Raw genomic sequence first — 26,537 nt, 5'->3', positions numbered from 1 at the left:
GGGGAAGAAAAGGAAAATTCCAAAGTACCGGTAGAATTTTGGAAAGTAGAGAGGAGTTACGTTCAAGAAGCCTCAAATAAAGGGAGTTAAATGTAATTTAGCATTCGTTGACAGAGTATTTAGCGGTTGGTGCACAGAAGGCGTCCTTTAGGCAAATTAGGGTTTTGGGGAACGGGTTGCCGCTGCGTCTGCCTTTATAAGAGTAATAATAGACGACAGACACTCAAAGAAGAGGTTAGGGACTGAGGAGCCGCGGGTCTTGACTGCTTTGCTTCTTTCCGAGTTTGTTTGTTTGTAGATAGACTATTCTCTTCTGGATGATAGATCAGATGCTGAGCCTGAAAGTTTGAAACTATTTATATGTTTGCTAATAATTCTAGAAAGTAGTTCTTTGGGATTCAAAGAGCTTCCTATGGCTTCTCTGCCTAATATTGCAATTCCTCGTTCCTCCGACTGCTCTGTGGTATCTCAAGTGAATTGAGGAATCTATCGTTGGGCAAAACTGAACGTTTTTGGCGCACGTAAGTGTGTTGTCTACCTTTAGCTCCAAATCATTCCTCTGATGCTTTTAGGATTTTTTGGTGACAAGGTAGATACAATTTTTTTGGAAAAAAAGTTTTTCTATCTACTAATTTTTGTATCTTTTGATCTGTAGTTTTGAAAAATAACACGTACAAAACTATCTCTTACTACTAAAATTGATTTGCAACCATGTGTTGCTTCGGCAAAGATTTGAGTCCGTGGTTGGGTGATGGTAGTGATTTGTGGGAATGATGAAAAAATCAGACGGATTCCCATTGATTACCTTCGGTAAGAATGATAAAAAACAACCAGCTATTTCTGACCTCCAAATCACCACCATACACCACCATCGTCTTCTGCTCTTTTTTTTTTTTTTTTTTAATCTCCACTCTGTATTAGCATTGAACAGATGACATGATGCATCTGAGTAGAATATTCTGGCAAATTTTCAGAAATTAAAAGACAAGGCCTGTGATGTGAGAAATAGATATTTGCTACTCTTGATGGGTAATTTATCTACCCACCTGATGATTTTCTATCCACCAAGATCTCTGAGGCCTACTGCCCTTTTAAAATTTGTTTCACAAAACTTCTGCACCTCAATTAGCTCCTGTTACACTAACGCCTCTTCTGGAAATGTCCTTTGTAATGCTGCGGAAAATTTAGGGTGAATGGCTGCCCTTTTTGCAGCTGGTAAGCATCACCCACGTATTGCAAAGCATTCCCTTCAACAAAGTATTGCACAAAGTAATTGTGAAACTAGTTCATCTTTACCAATCAGAAAGAGTGCAAAATATATTTGAGGCAAGAGAAAAAACAGTTAACTTGGGTGATAAAAGCCCTGTAAAACAAATATACCCAAGTTTGATGGCAAGAAAATGTGGGAGGAAATATAATTTCAAGAAAGAAGAAAAGGAAAAAGGGAAGAAAAGCATTAGAGAAGATAGAAAGGACAAGGAAAATTTAGATAACACATTTATCACGGTTAAGAAAATTTAGATGAGACATTTATCACGCTTGGCCTTTGCTGTCTTGGTATACCATATATGGTTAGCTAGGAATGTTGATATTTTAAAGCAGATTTCTGTGTCCTCTGTTAGATTTATGGATTGGGGTACTTTTCCCATAATACAGGAAAATTGGAGCTTGGCGCTGGAGTGTGAGTTTTCCTCTTGGATGCTTTAGTAAAGTATGGTTTCTTGCAAATTGATAGTGCATAATTATTGTGTAGATATGAGACTTATTCTTTGCGTACAAAGCTTTAGTGCCAGTTCTTAATAAAATCTCAAATTTTGCTATAAAAAGAAAAAATCATGTACCTGCAATCCTGGTGGATACAAGGAGAGTTTAGCTAATTGCCCAGATAATACATTTGTTTATTGGTGAAAAAAATTCACACAAATGCCGATAGGGGAATGTTTAAGCACGGCAGGTTGGGCAATTTTTTTTTTTTTTTTTAAATTGGCTGTCGAGCTAAGCCACCTCAGCAGCTTGCTGGGTTTTTTTTTTTTTTTTTTTAAAAAAAATGGAAGACTTTCAGGCTAACTAAGCTCGATGGCAATGATACGAAAAATTGCTATTGTCCTTGTCGGACTGACTAAGCTCGTCAAGGGTGATTGTTTTTTCGAAAAAAAAGAAAAGAAATTGTGCTAAGGACATATAATGCTGTCCTAAACAAAGTATTTTACCCAGCTTTTATATCATCAAAATTAGAACCATGAGGAAATTTTATAGCAATTCTTTTGCATTTTAATCCTCAAACGTTTAGCAGGTAGATTATGTAATTGGTTCAAAACATTCCTTTTTCTTCAATTGGTTCAAAACATTACCGTTGGAATTAACATTGAATTTGGACGGAATTGCCACTCATGCATACATTTGTAAGTTGAGTGGCCATTTTGAATCAAAAAAATAATTGAGCGCTAAAAATATACGAATAGAATAGTTTAATGATTATTGGAACTTTTTACTTTCAAGTTGAGAAGTTTAGCGGACGCGTTTATTCTTGAATTTTGACAAGTGAGTAGCATGTGTGTGATTTATTTTATAAATTGAGAGCAAAATTTGATCAAATGACTAGGGGACTACTGATTAGTTAATTGAATAACTGAATAAGAACAAAAAATAGTTTGATAGTCAAGAAATAGTTCAATGGTAAATTTGGTGGTTTACACTATAATTTTTGCTCTATATAATTTGTGGTTTACACTATAACTTTGGCAAACCAATAAAGAGTAAATTTAATTTCTATTAACAAATCATAAAGATGCCTTCAAGGCCTTAACCACTACTAACTTACTTTCCCCACCATTGAAGTAGACGATTCCGAATGATTATTGGTGAGGACAAACCCCAACATTAAGGTCTTATTTGGCAAAGGAGTTTTTGATCTAGTTTGTCTCCCACTAATTTTTTTACAATTTTAATTACAATAATCTTAAAAAATTATTCAAAATTTTTAAACTACACATTTCAAAATACCCAAAATACATAAAAAAAAAATCCCTTTATTCCTTTTTCTTCCACCATAGCCGCCGACCACCATTTTTTTTTTTCCTTTTTCTTCATTTCTCTTCTCCCTCTCTCTCTCCTTCTCCCTTCCCCTCTCTCCTGCCACCCTCCCCCTCCCTCTCTACCGGATTTGGTCTCTCAACTAGATAGTGCCAAGGGGAGGGAGAGGGGAAGAGAGAGAGGAGAAGAAGGGGAGAGAGAAAACAGCAAAAAAAAAAAAAAATGATTCTATTGCTACTTGGTTCTGACAAGGAGGGAGAGGTGGCAACGGAGGGAGAAGGGGAGGGGAAAGGGAGAAGAAGAAGATAGGAAAGAAAAGAAAAAAGAAAGAAAGAAAAAGAAAAAGAAAGAAAACAAAATTTTTCATTTTAAAAAATTTTCCTACAACTTTTACGATAAAATTTTAAATAAATATACAAAAAATTCTTTTGCCAAACAGGACCTAGGCACTGATGCTAGATTAATAGCCATAACTTTGTTCCACCTTTCTGCAGCCAAAGCTACAGCCAAGAAAATTTGAGGATCTCCACCTATCTATAATTAGAGCTGTCCAGGTTTCGGTGCGAGGTCGAGATATTGATTTAGAACTTATGGTTATCACAGCTTTGCTTTTTCCTGTTAAGAGGAATGCCACTTAAAACACATTCCGAGAAATTTCTTCGTCTGAATTTTGATCGACTGCATGATTATTTAACATCTCAAACTTTGGATTGATCTCTATGCCTCGCTTTGGCTCTGAATAAATAATTGACACCTTAAAACACACACACACATTCATCAGCAGATCTAGAGGCTGTTGCGAAAAGTAGGAGCAAAAGAAAATTAACCAATAATACTATATGCAACGCATCCCCATGACACAGTATCTAAAATTAAAAAGCAGACACCGGCCAGAGAAACTGGACCTAGTACGACCTTTGTAACAGTTATTTTCTCATTTGCGTGAAGAGTTCAGACGGAGGTCTTCCAGCTCCAGAACTAGTAGCAAATGTAGAAAAGCCTCCACCGCCTTGGGTACTAAAAGCTCCAAACCCTCCACCTGAAAATTTTGCTTAAAAAAATCATAAAGGTCCTGAGAGAACCACGCAAACCAGTGAAAACTATATGTAGTTACGTAACTTACTTGCAAAAGCAGTACCAGCTGGGGCAGCCGCAGCAAATCCACCTCCAGCTGTAGCAGCAGCGGCAAACCCACCCCCACCCCCAGTCATTGCAGCAGCTGCAAATCCACCACCTGTGGCCAGACTAGCAAATCCACCACCAGCTGAGGCAACGCTTGAAAAACCACCTCCAAAACCACCGGTGGACATGCCAGTTAAACCACTTGGAGGTGGAATACCACTTCTAGGTGGGCTAGCACCCAGCTGTCTTGACTGTCCAAAGGCACCAAGCACCGATCCTAGAGCTTGCTGACCTGACCCAAATTGTCCTGGCTGGCCAAATCCACTTGCTGTAGCACCTTGACTGGTGTTTCCAGTATTAAATGCACTCGAGAAAGCACCAATATTTGCTGACTGAGATGGCTGGGAATATAATGGAGACTGGAAGTTAAAGGATGCAGGTCGGAACAACTCACCACTTGGAGTTGGCAATGTAAATGGTGAACTTGGCGAAGTTGCAGCTTTATGCAGCATTTCCCCACCAAATAGATTTGGTCTCACGAGAGTTGAATTTGGAGTTGATCCGATACCAAACCCACCTAGATTTCCCAGTGCCAGTTCAGTTGTCAGACTACCCTCAGGGGCTTCCTCCTCCATCTCATCCTCATCACTAACAGCAGAACTCCCATTTTTCCCATCATTTGGCATCCCAGAAACTGTGGCAGCTGGTGAATTTGTTGTGGAGGGCCAAGGCTGTTGAAGTTTACCATATGGTGCCATTTCTGTGGTAGCATCTGACATGCTACTGATACTGGGCTGATTCTCAGATTTTAAACTGGGAGGCAATTCAGTAACTTGTGTTGATTGTGTGGTACGTTCAGTACCAAAATTGGATGTGTCATTAGCAAGCCCAAGCTGAGAAACTGAAACCGGTAATTCAAAAGCTTCTCCTATTGCTGAACTAGAATTGGATAGCCTAGTTCCCTTAGTTGAATCTCCATCTCTTTTTGAACCAAATACAGAAACAAGAGGCTGAGATCCAGTTTCTAGAGTACCAGCATTCCCATTTTTAAAAAGCAGGGTAGTAGATGAAAATCCGTCCAGTTTTGGAATTGAAAAAGGCAGGGAAGATGCAGATGTTAGAGAGGAAGAAACTATAAGGTTAGATGCCTTTTGATGTGTTTCGGTCCTGAATTCAGATGGTGAAAATTTACCAGATAACATGGCAGATGATGAGGTAGCTGCGCTTGCTTTAGACAATGAAGATGAGGTTGCTGATGATAAGTTAACTTGAGGAGTCAAACTTGCAGGAGAAGGCAATGTTGTTTCACCAGGACTACTTTTGCTTTTTGCAATTTCAGTGTCTACACTCTTTTGAGAGAAACTGGGGGATAAAGCAATGGGCTCTGCTGGGGATACTGAAGCTTTATAACTGCTATTGGAATCAGACAGTGAGCTTTTGGTGGTGGTTAAAGTATTTTTCACTTCTTTTCTTGGAACTTCATTGTTAGGAATCTCAACATCATTCTTACTTGATGTCATAGACACACCAGGAAGCCTCTCAGGGATGGATGGAGCATCAAAGCAGGGTAATTTAGACTGCTGAATGCATCTAGAATCACCTCCTGACAGTGACTCTGAAGTTCTAACCAATGGTAAGCCACTTGTAGATTTCCACAATGAAGTATGATTTTCCCTTGTACCATTTAGACTTGCAGAAGCTGTTGATGCAGACAGTTGCCACACTGCAGGAGAACCTTCTCTTGATACTTGCATTGCAGGATCTGCAAGAGCATCAGCTGACTGAGATGGAGCCATGGAATATTCAATAGATTGCTTTACGTGTTTTTCAGCAACAACTGCAAAAATTTGATCCAAGAAAAGCCATCACTAATTGAATTGAATAACTGAAACTGAAAAAATGCTGCTGAGAAAATTCTTTTCAATCATCTAAGGTTCATACTTGGGCTTTTGGATTGGAAGGTGGATGTTGCAGAGCTATCAGAAAGTATTGAATGAGCAGCTGCGGATCCCTTTGGTGGATGTAGTTTGAGATGTTTCTCTTCTGCTTTACTGGGCAATCTATTTGTACTACTGTTTTCATGTTCTCCTTGCACGATTATCCTTTTCAGAGTTGTTTTTGGAGCCTCGGAGCTAGACCATTTCTGCATTAGCCCATGCAAATTGGTGGGACTCAGGCACACTGAATAAACAGATAAACCCAGAAAGAGCCTTTCATACACATTTCTTCACAATATGTTTTCTAGTCTCGGAGGAGCATTTGATAAAAGCATTAGCTCCTCTTAATGTTCCAGATTACTTCATATAGATGTGTCTGCCTCCACCTATGTTGGCTATCATCTAATTTACATACACATGGAAGCAGTGTATTGGAAAGTTTAGTTGCTGCCAGTGCAAAAGGGAAAAAACCGGAAGAAGAATGCAAACTCTGACTCTGCAATGCCAGTCAACCCACTGGCTGTTGCTGCCTACTAAGCTATCATATCAACCTACCTTTTTCATGTTTTTTAGTAGCTTCAATCCTTTAAACTACACTGTATTGCTTCTCTGGCTGTTTATATTGAACATAGCACAATAGCACATTCAAAAATTCCTCCACATTCAGAACAGTTCACAAGAAATTGGAGCTGTAGTATACTCAAGTGCAATATTTCTACTAGAAAGAAACCAAAAATAGAATGATCCACTGGCATTGACGCCCTCCAGCTCTCAATCTCTCTCTATTGGATAGTGAAAATAGAGAGGGAAAATATAATGCATGAAATAGCTGCCCATCTCCTCAAAGAAGCATGACAGCATACATACCTTGCATGAATGAAATTCACAATGAACACGAGGAAGGAGATTGATTATGGCCCATTGTCAGCAACAAGACATTTGGGTAAAGTAAATGCATGATTGAATTTAGGACAGCGTTTTGGACCTTTTACTCTGCTATGTAAGATTGAAAACAAAAGCAGTGAAGAAATTCAGACGTACAAATAGTTTGACTAAAAATTAAAAAAAAAAAGGTGTCAAATTCAATAAAGATATGCACTCTCTTCGCAGATCTATAACCAAGGCATCAGAATAAAGCATCAGCTGGTATCCTCAGATACCCAAAATGCATTATTTACAAGGATCGTGAGTAAACAACAATTGTTACATATACCTAAATAAATATGTTCTCAATTACTACACTCCTATTGCCTGGCCAGACAGACAAATATATGCAAATGCACACTGGCACAAGGACATTTGATAAAGAACACTACTATGTTATTGCAAAGTAAGTGGTTGGCAGCAATATAACAAATACTGTGAGAGCTAAAAATTTTGCAAACGATGCAGCAGAAAACTCCATATAAATTTTTAGCACATGAGTAAATACACAATACTACTAATAATAAAAGCCAATATACTGTGCATTTAAAAACCAGTTTGTGAACTTCAGCTTTTTAGAGGCCAGCTTTCAACTCCAAATACACTTCTGAATTTCCTATTCCTTCAACCATTGCATATGCATGTTAAACTAACTTCAGGCCATATGGATAGAGCTCCTACTCAGGTAAATTACCCATACTACAACAATTATTTGTGAGATTGAGGTGGTAGAGAGCACAAATTTGTAAAAAATTCCTTTTCTTCCCTAAATGATATACAGAATGTTGAAACAGAAACTCAATTCTTCCACCATGCACATCTTCATGTCACATTTTACCTTTCATACTGCACATCGTTCTTACTGTCCATGTCACCACACTTACTACCACCTTCTATCGAAAAAAAAAAAAGCAAACGAAAAGGAGAGCCTCAAGACAAAAGTGGAAGAAACATATCAGCAGGGCCCTGCAAGCATTATGCTCAGACACATCCAAAGGCACAAGGTTATTACCTGGTCCAATGAGTCTCGACGCCGCCTCACACTTTCTGATTCAGAAGCCTTCACAGGAGTATATTGATTTCTACAAGACAGTTCCTTAGCAGAGACAGAAGAACATGACGTTTTCAGAAGTTGCTTTGTTAGGGTGTCTGATGCCTTTTGGTTACTTGGAGAGTTGTAAGAGGCACCATCATATGTAAGCCCAAGTGTTTCAAACAGCTCCCTTCTTAGATTCTGTTTTTTAGCTGGGCACTGCACATTAAGTGCAGCCATCTGTTTCCGGAGGCATTCTGAGAGCTTCTCTGCAGCAGCTAACTGTGCACCCATTGTATTCTGTAAGCTATAAAAAGACTGTTGCCTGCAGCACCGAACAATTTGACATTATAGATCACTCTATCTTCAATAACAAATCCATGGTAATCACTACTACAACTAAACAGTCAAATTACCAGAGGTTGGCTTCCACATAACAAACTTTCATGTGGCACAGTTGGGAGTTTGCATGAACAGTATAAGCAGAAACAAAAAGGAACAAATTACTCTGGCTTAAAAAAAAAATTTATAGCCATTCAGAATACCTTGATTTCCCATGACTCCTTTGAATAGCCCTTGGATTTGTTTGAGCTACTTCACTTTTACCAAACCTATTAAACTCGATGGTATTGAAATGTCTTTCCAGTTCAACCAGCTGACTGGTTAAATCCTGAAAATAGAAATAAAATCCAGGTAACTTGCAAGAGTAAAAGAGAGAATTCATGAACCCAATAGGTGCTAACCTGATCAACTTCTATTATATGCTTTCTCTTCAACTCCAATTCAGAACTCAGCTTCTGACAATTCCAAAGATCCCAATACCATTTATCAGTAGCTTGCTGGAAAATGCCCTGCATACATATTCTCTTTGCCGAAACTGAAATATCATCGCAAAAACTGTCTCAATAAGACTGCATCAAATGATGATGAGGAACTGATAACAGATATTGCTCAAACATCAGGAGTGCTTAGCTCTGTGAACATGGACATTCAAGGGCACTTAAAGTAGTTAAGGTTTGGTAGATACCAAGAAAATAGTAAAATGTTTCTTTCTGCATTTTAGGGTCTGAAAGCTGACGTCTGAAAACTGAAAACTGAAAATTAAGTGTCGAACTCTTGATTTGCTGAGCTCATAAAAGTCATGTGATTGATAATCAGCTGATTTTGAGCACTGAACTGAAATATTCTAATTTTATGTGTATCATATAGTTTAATAGCAATACTTATGTTTTATTTTCCTATGAAATTAGTTTTTTAAGTATCACCTTTTAACATTGATAAACTACTAAGATGGAAAGTGTGCTTGTGTATGTGTGAGAGAGTGCGTTTTGTGCAATACTCCATGTTTGAGCAAAGAAAGATGTAGTTCTTGTGTTTGTACAAGAGAGATTATGTTTTAAGTGTGTGTTAGTGAAAAATATGTATTTCTGTGCAAGAGAGGGAGAGGGAGAGAGAGACAAATAGCGAAAGAGAGAGAGAGAGAGAGAGAGAGAGAGAGATGTGTATGTTTGAAACTGTGTGTGTATATGTATGTAAAGTGTGTACATGAAAGTGTAAGTTTATAAAAATTCAACAAATTAAGTTATAAAACTTTCACTCAAAATTTTGTACACAAACTAAGTGGCTCTCAATGTACTCAGAGATAGGAGAATTCTGTAACCAAACAAACTTAATAGTATAAGCACTTGATTCGTCAAGTACTTCATGGGGTTATCAAACACCCAAGTTTACGAGGTACCTGATGGACTGGGAAATTGATGAGATGCAAAAAATTAATGCAGTGCAGTTTCCTGACTTCGTAATTTATTCTACTAATCATAAAACATGTTCTTTTCTCAGTCAAAAGAGAGAACAAAAACATTGTGAGTGCAAATGTGAAGCTGGAGTTGGCACTCTTGTAGGGGTATAAGTGCTGTTCTGAGGGAGCAATCAGAAAGAGAAGTTTCTAGTGAAGACCGCTAGTATATAATGAGGAAACAAAATCAAGGCCCATTCCTTAGAAGCAGAGCTGCAAGATGTTGAACCTAAATACCGTTATACATAAAAAGGAGCACATGAATCTGAACAAGAGGAGGAAAGTATAGGTAAACTATCCCATCTCTAACATTGCAACTCAAAGCCCTTTATCTCCATCCTATCATTCTTTAATTGTCCGACTTCCAACATCCATTACTGAATCTACATGTCCATCCTGGTCGGGAACCTTGTACCCATTGTCTTAGAAAAAACTGTTATAGGTCATTGATTGGTGTATACAGCAACCCTCTTTGATCTTGTACCATAACTATTGATATAGGAAAGTTACCCAAATCAGTTAGAATGAGATTTCCTTCCTAGTCCGTTGAAAAATACATCAGAAACAGTAGTTGTCCAATGCAAGTTGTGCCTGGAGTATCTTAGTTTCAATAAATTGGATGGTTCATTAAACAATCAAGTTGTATGCAAAATATTCAAAAAGGAATAGGGTTGCTGAGGAGTTTGCATCCCAAAGGAAGGTAACAATCAACTCAAAAGCAACATGGGTGGTACTTTGTCTTTCAACTCATTTGACAAAGACAAGAAAAATGTCCGGGTAACATGATATAAATGACACAGATAATCCAAGATTGATCAGAAACTTACTATAAACCGATGGATGAGAGTTTGACTCATGGGTTAACAGCAATTTCCAAGTTCTCAATTATAGCAACAGTATAAAATCAAAATATACCTTGCACTGTTTTATCCAGGAGCAGCTGGATCTCCCTCAATCGCTCTTCCAGTACTCCCTAGAAAGAATATGAAAATGGAGATTTATTCCAGGGTACATGTGGTAAAAGGAACCAGCAAACCAAAGCTTTCAACGTTTTAATGGTCAATAATGTAAAGAATGCACTAAAGACCAGAGTAAGCACTGCTGCTAAAAGATAACAAAGCAAGAATGAGATAGTTCCCTCTCCCCACTTTCCCTCATTCGAAAAGTTATTTAATAAAAATTACCTTTAGATAAGAACATGAAGTGTTTGCATGATATGCTATTTCATGAATCAAAATAACATCACCCTAGATGCACATTTTTAAAGGAATAAATAAGATCTAGGAAGCCCATATATTAAAAACAATCTTTAAAATTAGGACCCAAATATTGGTCGTAGCATTCTCCTGGGCAGAGAACACCACTAGACCTTAAAAATTCACAAAAACTCAAAAGAAAAGATATAAAAATGTCAAGTTCTCATAAAATGCCAAGTCAGCTCACTGAAACAAACCAAATGAAGGGCTTCGATAAGGCAAGTACATGAAAGCATAGCATCTTCTTTCAATATTGAACCATACCTCCTCCAGTTCACCTCCAAGGTATACTACTATCCTTAAATCTACATGTCAATGTACCACATCCATCTGACACCAATACTTCAATTAAAAAAATTTTTAAATCAAGGCAAGACTTTGGTAGGCCTAAATACAGCCAAGGAGCTGTAAGATAAAGACGCTTCATACAGCAAAAACGATAAGCTCGCCAAACAAGATGTGTGGATCCAGACAAGTGCATAGGTATACAAAATAGAGAGAGAGAGAGAGAGAGATGTGACCGATTACAAAGGCTTACCCTCCACATTCTGCATCTTTCTGAAATTGTCCATAAGCCTTCCTCCAATGCTACTACTGAGTCTTCCTGTGAAGTAGTTGAAGCATCTCTGAAACCGCCTGCTCCTCCAATAGCTTCTAGAAGGCTATCCATTTTTCTGGCCATTACTTCAACCTGTAGGACATTATACACTTAGATCTCCATTTACATGATAACTACAAAGCTGCAAGAGAAATTTTTCTATTTTTTCTTCAAGGACACAGAACAAAAAAAAATGTCCAATTAGGATTTAGTATTAGACTAAAGCACTTTCCTAATACATGAGAATAATTTGACAGCACTTGGAGTCTAAACCGTATGGTCAATGTGAATAATTTTAAACCATCAGAAAACAAGCGTAAAAGCACTTATGCGAGCCATCCCTCTGCCCGTTATCTAGGGTGTTCATGCATTTCGTGAAGCATAATTTTGAAAGTTTTCAAACCATTCCAAGAAAAGTATGTGACTATAAATATGAATCATCTTACAACAGAAAAGGTGTGCAAGAACCTTTGCAAAAAGGAAAAAGGAAAACTATGCAGTATTTAATAAAAAGATTTACATTGCAGATCTGTTTTGATAACTTTTGCTCATTATTGGGCCATTGGGAGGAAGCAGACAAATGTTCTTCATAGATTCGAGGCACCGAAGACAATCCTGAAGCAAAGCTTTCCTGCAAAATAACTTGTGAGTTGCCAAAGGCAGATACCGAGCCTATATCTCCCATCTTGGCCATAGGTCTCTGTCCTGAAGAATCTATTGTAACTGCAGGGGCAGCAGTCTCCTTTGACTTTGGAGGAGATTGAAATAGACATCCAGTAGAATGTAATGTGTTTCTATCTGGAATTCCGGGTGATTTCTTATCGATAATGCCAATAGATGATAATAATGACTTTTCATCAGAAGTTTCCAACAGAGTCGATTTAGCAATTGAGAAGGAAGGTGATGCAGTCCTTAGATCAGTTAGTACATAATTTTCTCGGAATTCCAGACTGCCAGATGCTTGTAGATTTTTGCTAATAGACTGGCTGGACAAATCAGTTGAAACCGAAAAGGAATTTACATGAGGTTTGGCTACAGAAAATGCTTCTGTCTTGCAGAAATCTCTATCCCTAATTCCAGGAGCCTCAAGGTGGCAAGTCTTGGAAGGCAAATCTTCTGATTTAGGACCTGGCTTTTCTGCTGATAAAAGCTCCTGGTTACCTCTATCTTGGTTTGGCATTGGAATAGTAAATGTCTCCTCATTGTCACCATTTAGTTTCTCAAAACTTATAGGAGGTTTCTGCTCCAGGTTGTCAAAACTACTTTGTTTATCAGGCTTTTTGCTCTCCCAGGATGCAGATAGTTTGCTGTTTCCTGTAACAACATCATCAACTGTATGAGGTTCAACCATCCCAGAATCATCAGGTTCCAAGCGAAGAGATACATGCTGCACATTTTGCTCCCTGACTTCCGAAGAAATCTCAGACAAGCCATGTTCTGGAAGCATGACGGCATAACCATCCTCTTTTCCATCAGAGTCAGCAATAACCTCAGGAGAACCCAAAGCACCTGTAGCACTACATGACAAATTGTTCAAATTCTTGAATGCCCCTTGGGAATATGGTAGGTATCAGCAGTAAATAAGTGGATGCCTCTTGGGAGATCACACAATATAAAATCAAGATACCTGAAAAAGTGGAATAGGGAAAGCTTCCCATCAATGGTGAGGCAAAGAAGAATGCAACAAGGAGAGAGTTCAGTCTCTGCTTCTCCAACAATGCATCTAATTTCATGATTCTGGGAAACCTTGTCAACATACGATGCCAAGATCAAATTATCATCACCATTCCCTGAAGCAAAATGATCAATGCTGTCAGACGAACCACTGTCAGGATGTTACAAACAAAAACACAAATATTTAAGTAAATAAATTTTCTGTCTTCCCTAACAATAATGGTTACTGACAAGTTTAATACAAAACTCCAAAAGTGTATATTTGTATTCACAGGAAACCATTTAGAACTCCACTTGCAAGGAGAAGTGGAGCTGGTCCTCTTTATTTTTCTTTGGATCATTTTATACTTCATTCTTCATTCTGTTGAGAAAGATAAGCCTTCGAACAAGAAAGACAGTCCCATAGTTACTCTTAGTACAGCTTGGTCTATAAATCTAGAATAGCTAGTTACCACTTGGAAACAGGGCTTCAATGGTTGCTATACTGCTCAAAATAAAATGAAACCCTTTCAAAACTTATACTCTCCCGCACAACCGTTTTACACCTTTGTCCATGAGATTTGACACTTGTCCACTTCTAAGCAAAACCAGTACAACACATGGGAAACTGAAGGAATTCAAACACTTAATGATCTCAAACAATCACAGGATCACAGTATGTGCTTGTTGAGGTCCCTGTTACAGAGAAGCCATCTTACAACCAATCTTGACCCTGGCTTTTCAAGCCTTAGAACCATCAGCCTCAGCCATCAAATAATCCTCACCAGCTGAAATACCAATTCCATCTTAAACTGTACTAACGTGATCTCATTCCCTTGTCTTAACTCTAAACGCCAGGACCATTTAACAAAAAAGAAATAATAGCCAAAGACTCATGGAACAACAGCAGTAAGAATTTAATACTAACAATAGTGATATGTTGGTAAGTACATGCATCAAAACATACATACAGTAGTGATCAGAATTTTTTAAAAATGCCATCATATCTTTCTATATATAAAGCAAGAGGAGGGGTTTGTGTTAAAATTCTGTGTCACTTTTTAGATTTTCCAATTTCACCCCTATAAAAAGTAAAAATTTACTAAGGATAACTACTTAAGTTAGTAACTTCTAATAAGTTCCACACCCAATAACTTCTATTCGTTTTTATTTATTTGTCAAAAAAAGTCATAACTTTTCTTTTTTTTTTGTGAAAAAAATAATAATTTCTATTGATTTTAATTAAAACAACATTCTTTCTTAATTTGCACCCCCTTTCTTCCGACTAGTGTATATAATGCAAAAGGAAAGCATCGGAAGACTCTTTCACTTTTTGTTGGTACTATAAATGAAATTAGAGCACCAACAACAGCGAATCAAAATAAAAAAGACACAGAAGATTGATTTTTCCTTTCCACAATACAATTGAAGATGCAGAATCAATTATTTGTATCTCTATATCAACCTCCTATGTAACATCTATATTATGCCAAGCAATTAGGCAAAGGGCTAATGGTAAGCAACTCAATAGGTATGGAACCTCTAATCCCAGACCCAAAAAAATTAAATTTACTTAGATCCAGATTTATTAGTTAATACAGTAAAATAAGAAAAATATTTCTAAACACAAGCAAACCTTATTAAGTATAATTACACTAAACTGGTTTTGCAGTGTTCTAGATTATATAGACCAGGCCTTAACCAGATCCATACTGCTCTTGCATGGTCTGGTCTCAGCAGGGTCTGGGTCCCCAACAATGAAGCCAAACCCACATATATGAGGACTCTGGATAAAACCAGCCCATTCACATTTCCTAGATAAAGAGATATACACTGTAGCCTGAAACTATTAGATCCTTATAAATTTTAGCGCTTCTAAATACAACAAATTGTCACAGCATGAATGTTAAAATTTACTCTTACTCTCCCCTAGGTCTCCAAGAATGAAGTTCTGGCTAACTCAAATATCTACTTAGATGGCAAACAGAAATAAATGGGTTTGTTGTACATATACACGTCTGCAGAAAGATAAGAAACGCATAACCCATATATCAGCACAGGATACATGTATAGAAAAACTGAAAAAACAAATTCATACATGCAAATAGGAAGCAGGCAAAAAGTAAAGCGGAAAATCATGGCACAATTGTAATGTAAATGAGAAATTTGTGCACCTTGAGATTCAATGTATGCACGCCAAGCATCATTTAATAGCTCAACTATTGCAGGTTCATTTTTATTGCCATCTTGTGACCAATCAAGTATCACAATGTGTTGAGAGAGATTCTTCCTGTTAGCAATGAACGCAAGCTTCCTGGAAACAAAAACAAATAAAACTTGATCAGTAAGACCATCCAATGCCACCATCTAGATGCATCAAGCAATTCAGAAAGTAAAAGTCAATAATACAGTTGCCACAAGTTTGATTTAAAATATAAAATTAAATGAGTAACATGGGAAAGTCAATAATATAAAATAAAATAGTAAAAGTCAATACTAATTACTGAACTTTCTTTGGAAAGAATAGAATGCATGGGATGTCCAATGCCATGGAAGATTAAAATGACTGCATTAGTTAAAGAATATCATATCAATTACTACATAGAGGAAAAGAGAGGGGTTTTTCTCAACAGTTACAAAATTAGTGTGTATTAGTTCAGGCGTAAGGCTATATAACACATTTATCAGCAGCAAAACTTACAAACTCTGATAATAGATTGATTGGATGCAAACAGGCTTATCATCTATAAGTGGACAGCTACAAGCAAATATCATGAGCATTTTGGCAAAGGACAAGGATGCTAATGCGCTAAAAGTAAATTCTCTATCAGGAATAGAATTCATGTCAATTCCAAAAGAATAGACTGGATGCATTTGGTTCCCGATGTAGAAGAAATGAGAGGGACTTTCTCTTCAATGGATAAAAAATGAGAGTTTACTAATGGAAGCCAAAACTTGAACCTATATTGCGAGGCTTAACATGTTGTGCAAAGAGATCCTCTCCATATTCCTTCTGATAGACAGAAATTTATGAAGCCCTTAACTCCACTCCTGGTAACAATGCTCTGGGTCCAGATATATACAAAGTGCCAGTCTTATAGAAACCATGGGGTATAAGAATAAGATGAGGTGTTGACTGATGAGGTGATGATAGCGATGCATTAGTTTCAATACAACAACACAATTATAAAGAAAATGATCTTTGGTCATCCCAGTTATCAGATCCAGGCACTTGTTCCCAAATTAAATTACTAAATAACATTGGTTTGAGAATTTAGAAGGCATTTGTACTAGGCAGACAAAATTTTCAATGCTGCTCTTCCAGGAAAATAAACAGATGTTTGAAAGAGTGGTCTAATTGCTTCTGCGGCCATACAGCACTAAAAGAGCTTGGGCATTGCTTAAAATGCAGAAGTAGCATCCTAATCAAGCACCTGGCACCTAACTTCTTTTTTTGGCTTTGCAATCTTCAATGCCCCAGAAGCAATTGTGGGAAAGAGTGAACACATTCAAATATATGCTTTTGGTAAGGAGACAAGAAAAAATGACTAAAAAATTGTTTAATTGTCTGGATTTTTATGCATGTCGGTTAAGAGGAAGTCACATAACAGGAAATAATGGAAATCTAACAAGAAATGAAGAAAAAATAGTTGTATACCAAAGAGGTGCAGAGAAACAGTAAATAGCAAGTGTGGCTGCTAAGGACGATCAATCACTAATAGGTTATAGATACCTTTGCGTTGGTACGCTGAGAAGCCACCAAAATATTGGAATGATTTTGGGAAAAAACGAGTTTTGATTTGCAAAATCTCTTCGGTGGGATACATAATGCAACATTTCCTATTAAATATAATTACTTCTGGGACTTTATGATTACGGAAATGCAAGAATCAAATGATATTCTGGAGTAATTGCAAATAGTGAGCCCGCAATAATCTAGTATCTGACAGAAAGAAGAATGATAAAGAGTTAAGTAAGCAGAGAGCTACAACTGGCAATAACTCTATGAAAATACTATATAACACCTTCAATCCTGCTTCAAATGGACTTCCCTTGATAACAAATGTGGCAAGCTGGGATTTTTTAAATAAAAGATAAAAGTTAATGTCAATCACACTGCTTAAGAGAAGGCTGAAGAAATCACAAACCATTTCAATTCACATTCCCAACTGGCAAAACATTTCACGGAGCGATAAATTTCAAATCCATGGGTTACACAATACTGCAAAGCACTTATTCTCAGTTTGGAGTTTGTAAAGGTAACCAGGACAAAAACACAAACAGCCATAGCATGTACATCAAACCAAACTGATCAATAAGGGCGGAACCACTTGTAATGCAGTTAAAGGCACATACTGATGATCTAGATAACTCACGAACAGATTTGGTCCAGTCGCACCGGGCACAACGTTGTCCTGGTAATCTAGAAATGCATCACTGAATGACAGCACAACTGGCTTTGAACAGGCCTAAGCGACATAAAAGGAGATAACAGCATTCAAGATCAGTCGATGACACTAGAAACAATTAAAATACAATATTACAATTCAATGACTTCTATAGATTTTATATCACTAGAATTCAAAATCATGGAAACGCCAAACCACGTGATAATTGGAGAACATCTACAAGAAAGTTAAAATGCTTGTAAAACCTTTATCTACAAAGTCATATTTCAACCTAATGAAGATAAAACTTGTTACTTTTCTAAACTCCCAATACAGGGATAAAAGGCACAAGCTGTTAGAAATTTGAGAATTTTCCATCAAGCTTCCTCCAATCACTCTCAGATCTGAATTAAGTTCAGTGCGTATGCCAACACAGAATCCAATGCATAATGAGATGAACACCTTTTTTTCACTTATCACAAGAAAAATAAATCAAGCACTAACTTGATCAACTAGTCAAACTAGAAATATTAACCTCAATCACTATGGAACTTAAACAAGATACTTGAGCAAAATATTGGCAAGCATCAGATAGCCATCAAGGGTGGTTTTGAAACAGTAAAGAGACAGAGCACCCTAGATATTTTCCATTTCCCCACATGAACCCCTTTCACTTAATCGTCAGATGAAAGAAGAAGTAGACCTCAAGATGTTTGCACAAATCTCAACATCAATGTAACAGACACAGCCACAACTCAAAGACTGACTATCAAATCAATGACCAACTTGGTAAGACCATTTAGGAGCCATGCTGCATAAAAAGGAGTATGTATTAAGGTGATATCACAAACTTGCAGAGTGGGGAGGAAGTGAATATGCAGATTAAACTGCTCACTGGTCTTTGACATGAGGAGATTCAGCCTCATACTATATTGTACGAAGCCTCAAGTAGAGAGACTTCTTCTTAGAATTGGGACATGGCATGATTCCCAGTCTAATTGTTTGTGCTCACATGTTACAGAAACAAAAGCAACCCCATCAGGTGTAAATCTACTCACCCAAATGTAACTCCAAATGAAATACTTGCAATAGTTGCATATATATTGATTGTCCCCCCTCCCGCTTTTCATTTTCACCATCTTTAATTACCAGATTCTTCATACCTCCTCTTTTTACTTATTATGGCTTTTTTTCAAGATTCAAGAATGGAAGACTGTAAGATATCTTGATTAAAATTTAAATAGAACTGAAACGAAACATACTAGCCTAATCATCCTTCGAAGACAATGAAAAGGCTAGATGAGTAAATGAAAAGTCAAAACAAATTACTTCATAGAAAAGAGGAAATAGACATTCTGATGTCGCATGATACTCATATCCAAGTTCATGAAATATGGACACACCTGTAACAAACTATCATTGTTATACTTATTTGCATTTTCTTTTCCCAGCTTACTCATAGTGATTATAAATGTTATGCTTTCAAAATAATGCCAAACCGATGACATGATATGATCTCTCACCATATGCTTGAAATAATCAGTCATACGAATGACCTCCCAAAAGTGTGTGATGTATCTTGAATAACTCATCAGACATATCTTCTTTTCAGTCTCAGAAAGATAAATCGTCCTCCGCTACTTATGAACCATACTTCATAAACTTGAGGAGAATTTCATAATCATGGTTCAGTTTCTGCATTAAAATATATTCACCACGTTTTCAAAATAACTATCCTCTATCAGATTAATGGCCTCTTAAAAACAAAGCACAAGGCTTTGGAAAAAATTATAGGTGATGGCAATCCATGTTTCAAAAAGTTAAAAGAATTACTCGCCAAATTAATAAATCAATGGCTCAAGACGAGACACTCCAATGTTACAACACAAAGCACCATTACAGAATAAATGAAGAACAACTAACCACCCAAAGTTGAACCTACACTCTGTGTTGTCAGGGAACAGCCAATGTAACCAAAATACCATGCACATACACTTGGCATCAAAGGAACTCTAATAATAGATATTGGGCTTAAGGTAGATGAAACAAGACTGCTGTTGGCAAGACATTAAAGACGAAGGCAAGTTTGACAATAGAAATTAATATCTCAGGACCCAGGGACCTAGAGAAGATTTGATGGTAGATCCTGACTCTAATAGGATACAAGATCTTACAAGCTTTTAGGGATTACATGCCCCTTTGGGTATGAAGTGAAGAAAATTTACTTCTTGTAGTCCCTCTGAATGATAAAGCAGCTAATTAACAACAGCACCTAACAATGTTAACAAGGTAAAAGTATCTTCCATATGTCGAGTTTGGCACTTTGAATCCATTTTATTTTACCAAAATGATAGAAACCAGTTATGACAAATATAAAGTTTGGGACCACAAGTTAGTAAAAATGAGAAAGAGTAAAAAAGCCACAGCTCACAACCCAAGCAACAATTTGTACTAAAATGTGCATCAACAAGAAAATATCCACAAAATAAGAGCATAAGAAAAGTTCAAGTCAACTGTATGGAAATTGTTTGCTGACATCTGTAATTTCCAAGCTCTGGGTCGCGATGACTTGAATAAAGTAACTTCCCTGCTCAGACTCATCACCTCCTTCCAAGCATCCTAAAACGATACTATCTGTACGAAGCCATCTGATAGAATCCACTGATAGGAAAATATCCAGCAAAAGGAGATAATAGAGATATAGATTAGTTTTGCATTCTTCCAACCCTAAATCAGCAAATTTATCTCCTACTATTGCACATAAACATAAACATGTAAGACGCCACTAACTGCAGTAACTGACTAAATTTGTTAAAATGTTTTTCATGCCAGATCAAGTAATGTCATGATAATACAAACCTAAGATCTTAACTAATGAATAGTTAAAAGAGCACATTCAAGAACAATCACCCAATGAAACACAAACTATTAGTTCATCGATATTAAAAGCCAAACCTTAGTATTGAAAAGGTCAATGACTCAAAAATATTGAACTGACAATGAATAAGACTCCAAAGTATAGATCTGATTAGCCTTGCTGATTGTCTAGTATATCTTCTACATTAATCAAGTCAGTTAAGACAGAATAAAGTTATACAAAGTACCTATAATCGATGTGGAAGATAGTGAAAAGCTGAGCTTTTCGGTGAACTGGGATGACATGATACCCAGAACATTCTTTCTTGCCACAGCCACAAAAGCACCGTCCGGGCTCCATTCCACTATGTCAGAAAACAAAGTCTTTATATAGATTGTAAAAGCAATAAATGGAGGGACTACTCCAACTCCAGAATTAAGATAGGTTTAGCAGACAACATAATATTCAATCTATTCATAGGAATAAAAAAGATGCCAAGGACCAAGAAAACAGCATAGTTTCTTCTGCAAATTAGCAGACATACTGAATCTTTGTGAGATCAAGCAATTATAAGTGGAATAGAAGATGAAAGGATACTCTGAAGAACAGAATCATACCAGCATCAACATTGTCCATCACATTCATAGGAGAACCTTGACCAATTCCCTGGTGTAACTTTCCATCACTTGATAGAACAACATAATTCTTTTCCGCTTTTCTAGCCCATTTCATGTCCTTGATGCAACTGAAGTCATCGAGGCAAACTGAAAAAGCTGGTTTTTGTTCCTGTTAAAGTGCATGTGTGATAGAGTGAGGGAGAGTTGAAACACCTCAAAACTCATGCTGTTAATCAGAGGGGAAAAAATGAAGTAACTGCAAGTGATTTAACAGCTTGAAGAGCTCACAGACCATATGATGCAGCCGACAAATAGTAAAAGAAGCAGGAACTCGAGCAGAGGTATTAAGCTTCCCGAAATTTTAGCTATGGCAGGTACTCAGTTAATTTAAGCTTGTTCCGTGCAAATATATGACATAAGGAATAAAGAGACGAAGCAACAAAGGTAGAAGTGGAAATGTGTGGAATATGAGCAAGCTGGATCACACCATGGCAAAAGGTCCTTAAAAATCTATTATAAAAAAATTCAAAAGATATTTTAGTTTGGAAAGGAAAAACGGGGATTGTGACAACCCCTTTTGCCATGTTTCAAAAGCAATTCACTCTTAAAGTGACGTCACTTGGTAAAATGAATTCTGCTGAAAGTGAGCCTAAATTCTCAGCAAACCTAAATTCCACTTAAACGAGAATTGTGAGCCCACTAGGAATAAGGTTCTACAATTTTACCTACTTCACTTATTGCCCTCATAAACAAAGCTCCCATTCCCCCTACACCATTGGAATTACCCCAATTTCCATCTTCCGTCAAGTTCCCCTTGGTAAGAATTCTATTAGAAGCAAAAACTTTAAAGTTCATCTTCATGTGAAAAATCATGACGTAGGTCTAAGACTGTGCTTAGGTACATGATAAGAGCCACACACGGTTCACAAGTAACAAATAAATATATTTTTCATATATAATATCACGCACGAAGTGTGCAATGTGGTAGTATGCTACATCAAAAGCATTAAGACCGAAATAAGAACAATGCCATAATGACTATACAGAATGAATGCTACAGCTTTTACCTTATGAAGTAGAGCGCTAATGGAAAAGAAATGGAGTTGGTTTGCTACAGAAGCAGCGAGCAAGGAATCACCCGAAGACAGTGCCAATATGGAAACTCTTCCAATAGATAGGTTCAGGATGCTCAACTCGTCAATCGATTGACTACTCCCGTTGTCTTTGATTTCCTCTGCCAAACCCATGACTTCCTTTGTCCTTGCTACATAAAAACCTAACCGACCACCCATATGAGAGAGAGAGAGAGAGAGAATCGTGATGAGTAAACATACACCAAAAATTAAATAAGTAATTGCCAATACTGGTCGACCAAAAAATAATACTAGTGAAAGAGCAATTGAAAAATAAAAGAAAATTAAAAAAAAATAGACCATTAGAGTGCGCGATGAAGAGTAGGCGAAATCGTTCCGAGACAGCCAAAGGCTTCGACGGAGGATTATGGGAATCGTACAGGGAATCATCTTTTCCAGGAGGTTTAATCGGCACAGATTCTCCAACTTTCACGAAGCGGTAGTTTCTGGAGCCAATAGTGTCTCCTTCGATTACTTGGTCCAACTGAATAGCTGGCGTTCCCGGACCTTCCGAATTCTTCTCCGTCGTCATCTCTAAAGCAGAAGACACTGGAGGTACCCTACCCTATCTCCACAGCTCCGAAGTAAATAAACGAATGATCCTCTCCTCTTGATGATGAGTAGCTGACTGACTATTTTGGGGCTCTTATTTGAGTCTGGGTTGAAGACGGCGAAATTTTTGGGCGGGAATGTTCCCCAGAGAGCAGAGTATCACTTCCCAGATGACAAGCAAAATATGTACTCGCTGTGTTGAGAGAAATGGTGGCTCTGTTTGAATTCCCCGTTTTTTGGGCGGCGACGGTGGCGGGTGGCGGTGAGTGATAGTGTGTGAATTTTTAAAAAATATATTAAAAATTTTAAAAATACACTAAAATATATTTTTAAAATATCATCAAAAATATATACAATAAAAGTTTTTTATATATATTATTACAGTAAAATATTTTTAAAACAGCTAATTCAAACGGAACCGATGTTTGTTTAGTATTTTCAATTTTACTTAGTGTCGGAATTTGTAATGAAACTTTTTAAGAGAGCAAATTGCCTGAAATGTCATTCAACTATTGCGAGGTGTCGATTTTGATCACTAAATCTTTTTATTAGCCAAAAATATCACTGAACTAGTAAATCTGTACCGTTTTGGTTACTCCGTGATTTTATGTCGTTATGAGAGACGGAAAACAACTTTTTGAGGGGCAATTTCATCTGCACAGCTTTTGTGGGAAAAATTTCGTCTGGTAAATGAAGGAACAACATTGCAACTTTTGAGGGTGTTTTCTTCGTTGAGGAGGCTCATTTCGACAAGTTGAAGGGGGAATTAGAAGTAGTGAGAAAATTTTTTCTGGCTACAAGGAAATTGGAGAATTCCTTTAAAAGAATTGTAGATTTTGTTCATGAAATAGGGGGAGGCTTTACTCTTTTTCTGAATTAGATCGGGCAATGTCCAGCTTCGATTCAATTTCAAAGATATTTTGTAAATTCTCTAAAACCTCCAAAACAAATAGAAGTTTTGAGACACCGCAACATGGGCATTTGTATTCCGTCGCTATTATCACCGTTACTGCTGCCGCTACTGATCACCAGAAAGCTCCCAAAACTCAATGCTGTTAGCGGCAGCGCCAACACCAGCAGTATCCCAAACAGTTTCTCCTCCGCCACCAGTAAATGGGCCGAACGACTTTTCGCCGACTTCTAATTTCTTCCTTCCACCATCGTCACTACCGACCATTCCGACGACAATTCCGCCATCGCCACTCTCACTCCTCCATTTATTACTCCTACACTGGCCCCAACCAAGCGCTCCGTAAAAATGCCAATTGATTTTTACAGGATTCTCGGTGATGAGGCTCGTTTCCTCGGCGATGGAATCAAAAGAGCTTACGAAGCTAAGGTTTCTAGACTGCCGCACTATGGGTACAGCTAATAAGCTTTAGTCAGCCGAAGAATGATCCTTCAAGTTGCTTGTCAAATCCTAGCAAATGCTAGCTCTCAAAGAGAGTATAATCAGGGGCTTGCAGATGATGAATTTGGTACTATTATCACTCAAGTACCTTGGGATAAAGTGAACTTTCCCTTCATTTACCAGACGAAATTTTTCACACAAAAGCTGTTAGACAAAATTGCCTTTCAAAAAAGTTATTTTTCGTCTCTCCTAACGGAATAAGATCACTGAGTGATCAAAACGGTACAGATTTACTAATTCAGTGACATTTTTTGCTAATAAAAAAGTTTAGTGACCAAAATCGGTACCTCGCAATAGTTTAATGATATTTCGCATAATTTGCTCAACTTTTTAGGATGGGTTAAACTTTTTCTTTTTATTTATTTCTTTTTCCTTTTCCTTTTCTTTTCTGTTCTCTTCTTTTCTCCCACCCAACTACTTATTTTCATCCTCATTCCCTTCCTACTACTGGCTGTTGATCTCGGCACCTCCATCGACGACCATTTCTGATAATACTCTTTTTTTCTTTTTTTCTCTATCTTTTCCATGTCCTATTCTCCTTCCTTCCTTTCTCCCCCCTACCCTCTCTCTTGTTACCTCTTTCCTTCACTTCCTCCCCCTGTGTGATTTGGTTGCAGAGGTGGTAAGAGCGAGAAGAAGAGAATGAGAGAGAAGAGGGAAAGACAATAAAGAATGAAAGGAAAAAAAAAGGAAGCTGGCATTGGCACCGATAAAGGTACTAACCAGTGATGGTCAGTAGCAGTGGGTAGAGATAGAGAGAGGAAGAAGAAGAAAGGAAAGAACATAAATTTTTTTATGTGTTTTTGAGTATTTTGAAGTGTATATTTTAAATATTTTGAGAACTTTTGAGGTTAGTATAATTAAGGTTGTTAAAAAACTTAGAAAAGAAAATTTTGGCAAAACAACCATTTGCAAACAGACCAATAATCACAATTAGTAACTTAAGGAAAATTTTAGACAACTAGTTAGATTTTAAGGGGAAAAGCGTATCAACTTGTCTGGTAAATTTTGCAACCCTAACCTTGTACTAAATAAAGGTAATGAGGGCGGAATGGAGGGCATGAAAGTGGAAAGACTAAAAAAAAGGGGTTTTGTTCCAATGAAGTATGTGACAAATTTCTTTTTTCTCTCACCCTTCTCTATGAAACTGGTTGGAGAGAATAAATGTGACAATTTATGAGGCCATTTTGGTAAAAGGGTACGAGTCTAACTAAGGAATGGGTTACATTCTTAATCACTATGAATAGGCTTTGTCACTTTTTGTAAGATGTCACGTATGTGAGATAAAAATATAATTAAAAGATGTGTAGAAGAAATGATCTAAATAAGGCCTTATTAGGGAGTGTCTCAAAATTTTTTTTAAGGAATGCTAATATCTTTAAAATTAATCTTATATACACTAACAGTTTATATACTATCACCATTAATTGCATGATACCTAATTTGAATTTGAACTTGAAATTCAAATTTTACAAATATGTTATATATCTAATCGTGATAGTGTATATATTATTAGTATACAAGATTAATTCATATCTCTGACCTTATTTATCTACTAAGGTTGGGGCTTGTTTGATAACTGTACTTAATGCTGAAAATTAATTCATTTACAACTTTATGAATTCAACATGTGATAAGTGTTTATTTTACATCTTTTTAATGTGTTTTATTACTTAGTTTTTAGTGTGTTTTAGTCATTATAGGAACTAAATAACTAGGTTTCAAGTTGAATTTTGCATTTTTATGGTTAAGTATGGAATGTTGCTTTTCAATGGACTAAAGTGTAGAAACTTCATATTTTTATCAGTTTTAATAATTTAATCATCAATTAAATTGAAGTGCGAAGGTACTTGCATGATTGTTGATGATTTCAAGTGGATTTCGTGTGACATGAAAGGATCAAAGAATAAAATGCAATCAAGAAACAAGGCAAAAAAGTATTGGTAGCAATGACACATTTCGAATTTTTGGCTATAACTTGAGTTACACAGTTTGGATTGAAATGATTCTTGAACAGTTTCAAAGCTAATAGAGGCATTAAAGTCTAATTCTCACATTTTCATAGCAAAATATCTAAATTATTGAAATGTTTTTCTACTGCAATGATCTTTTGACCAGTTATCAGTATTTTAACCATAATTTTGCACCTGACTAGTTATCATGTTTTGCACAAAAAGCTGATTCAAACATCTTTCAAAGTAGAATGCAATTTTTTCAAGGAAAAATAG

The 26,537-nt window shown here is 36.9% G+C and overlaps 1 protein-coding gene, 1 long non-coding RNA gene and 2 other non-coding genes across 5 annotated transcripts; 3 read left to right on the top strand and 1 right to left on the bottom strand.

Moving 5' to 3' along the window:
* Positions 1 to 159: 159 nt before the first annotated feature.
* LOC113776426 lies at positions 160 to 1,752 on the top strand. The gene is made up of 2 exons (XR_003469014.1): positions 160 to 521; positions 1,657 to 1,752. It is a non-coding gene; the product is annotated as an uncharacterized LOC113776426 (long non-coding RNA).
* Positions 765 to 849, top strand: LOC113752926. Its single transcript, XR_003464930.1, has one exon. It is a non-coding gene; the product is annotated as a small nucleolar RNA R12 (small nucleolar RNA).
* Positions 989 to 1,081, top strand: LOC113753086. The gene has a single exon (XR_003464966.1). It is a non-coding gene; the product is annotated as a small nucleolar RNA SNORD24 (small nucleolar RNA).
* A 2,087-nt stretch (positions 1,753 to 3,839) lies between the features above and the next one.
* On the bottom strand, positions 3,840 to 23,095 carry LOC113775023 (nuclear pore complex protein NUP214). Of its 2 annotated transcripts, none has more exons than XM_027319738.1 (17): positions 22,647 to 23,095; positions 22,281 to 22,489; positions 21,214 to 21,382; positions 20,844 to 20,960; positions 20,276 to 20,400; positions 17,708 to 17,820; positions 15,526 to 15,665; positions 13,326 to 13,488; positions 12,219 to 13,215; positions 11,639 to 11,791; positions 10,760 to 10,817; positions 8,793 to 8,926; positions 8,595 to 8,719; positions 8,029 to 8,374; positions 6,097 to 6,298; positions 4,157 to 5,992; positions 3,840 to 4,072 (listed from the first exon to the last, which is right to left on the bottom strand). In XM_027319738.1, the coding sequence occupies exons 1-17, from the start codon at positions 22,876 to 22,878 to the stop codon at positions 3,960 to 3,962; spliced, it is 5,232 nt and encodes a 1,743-aa protein (XP_027175539.1). In that variant the 5' UTR covers positions 22,879 to 23,095; the 3' UTR covers positions 3,840 to 3,959. The 2 variants fall into 2 exon arrangements, with proteins under 2 accessions (XP_027175539.1, XP_027175548.1); XM_027319747.1 differs by having other exon boundaries at positions 4,157 to 5,917.
* Between the last annotated feature and the right edge of the window lie 3,442 nt (positions 23,096 to 26,537).

This window comes from Coffea eugenioides, chromosome 1, assembly GCF_003713205.1.
Source record: "Coffea eugenioides isolate CCC68of chromosome 1, Ceug_1.0, whole genome shotgun sequence".
NCBI classification, from domain to species: Eukaryota; Viridiplantae; Streptophyta; class Magnoliopsida; order Gentianales; family Rubiaceae; genus Coffea; species Coffea eugenioides.
The sequence above is the reverse complement of the archived record's forward strand: the minus strand, read 5'-3'. Positions and strand labels throughout refer to the sequence as shown.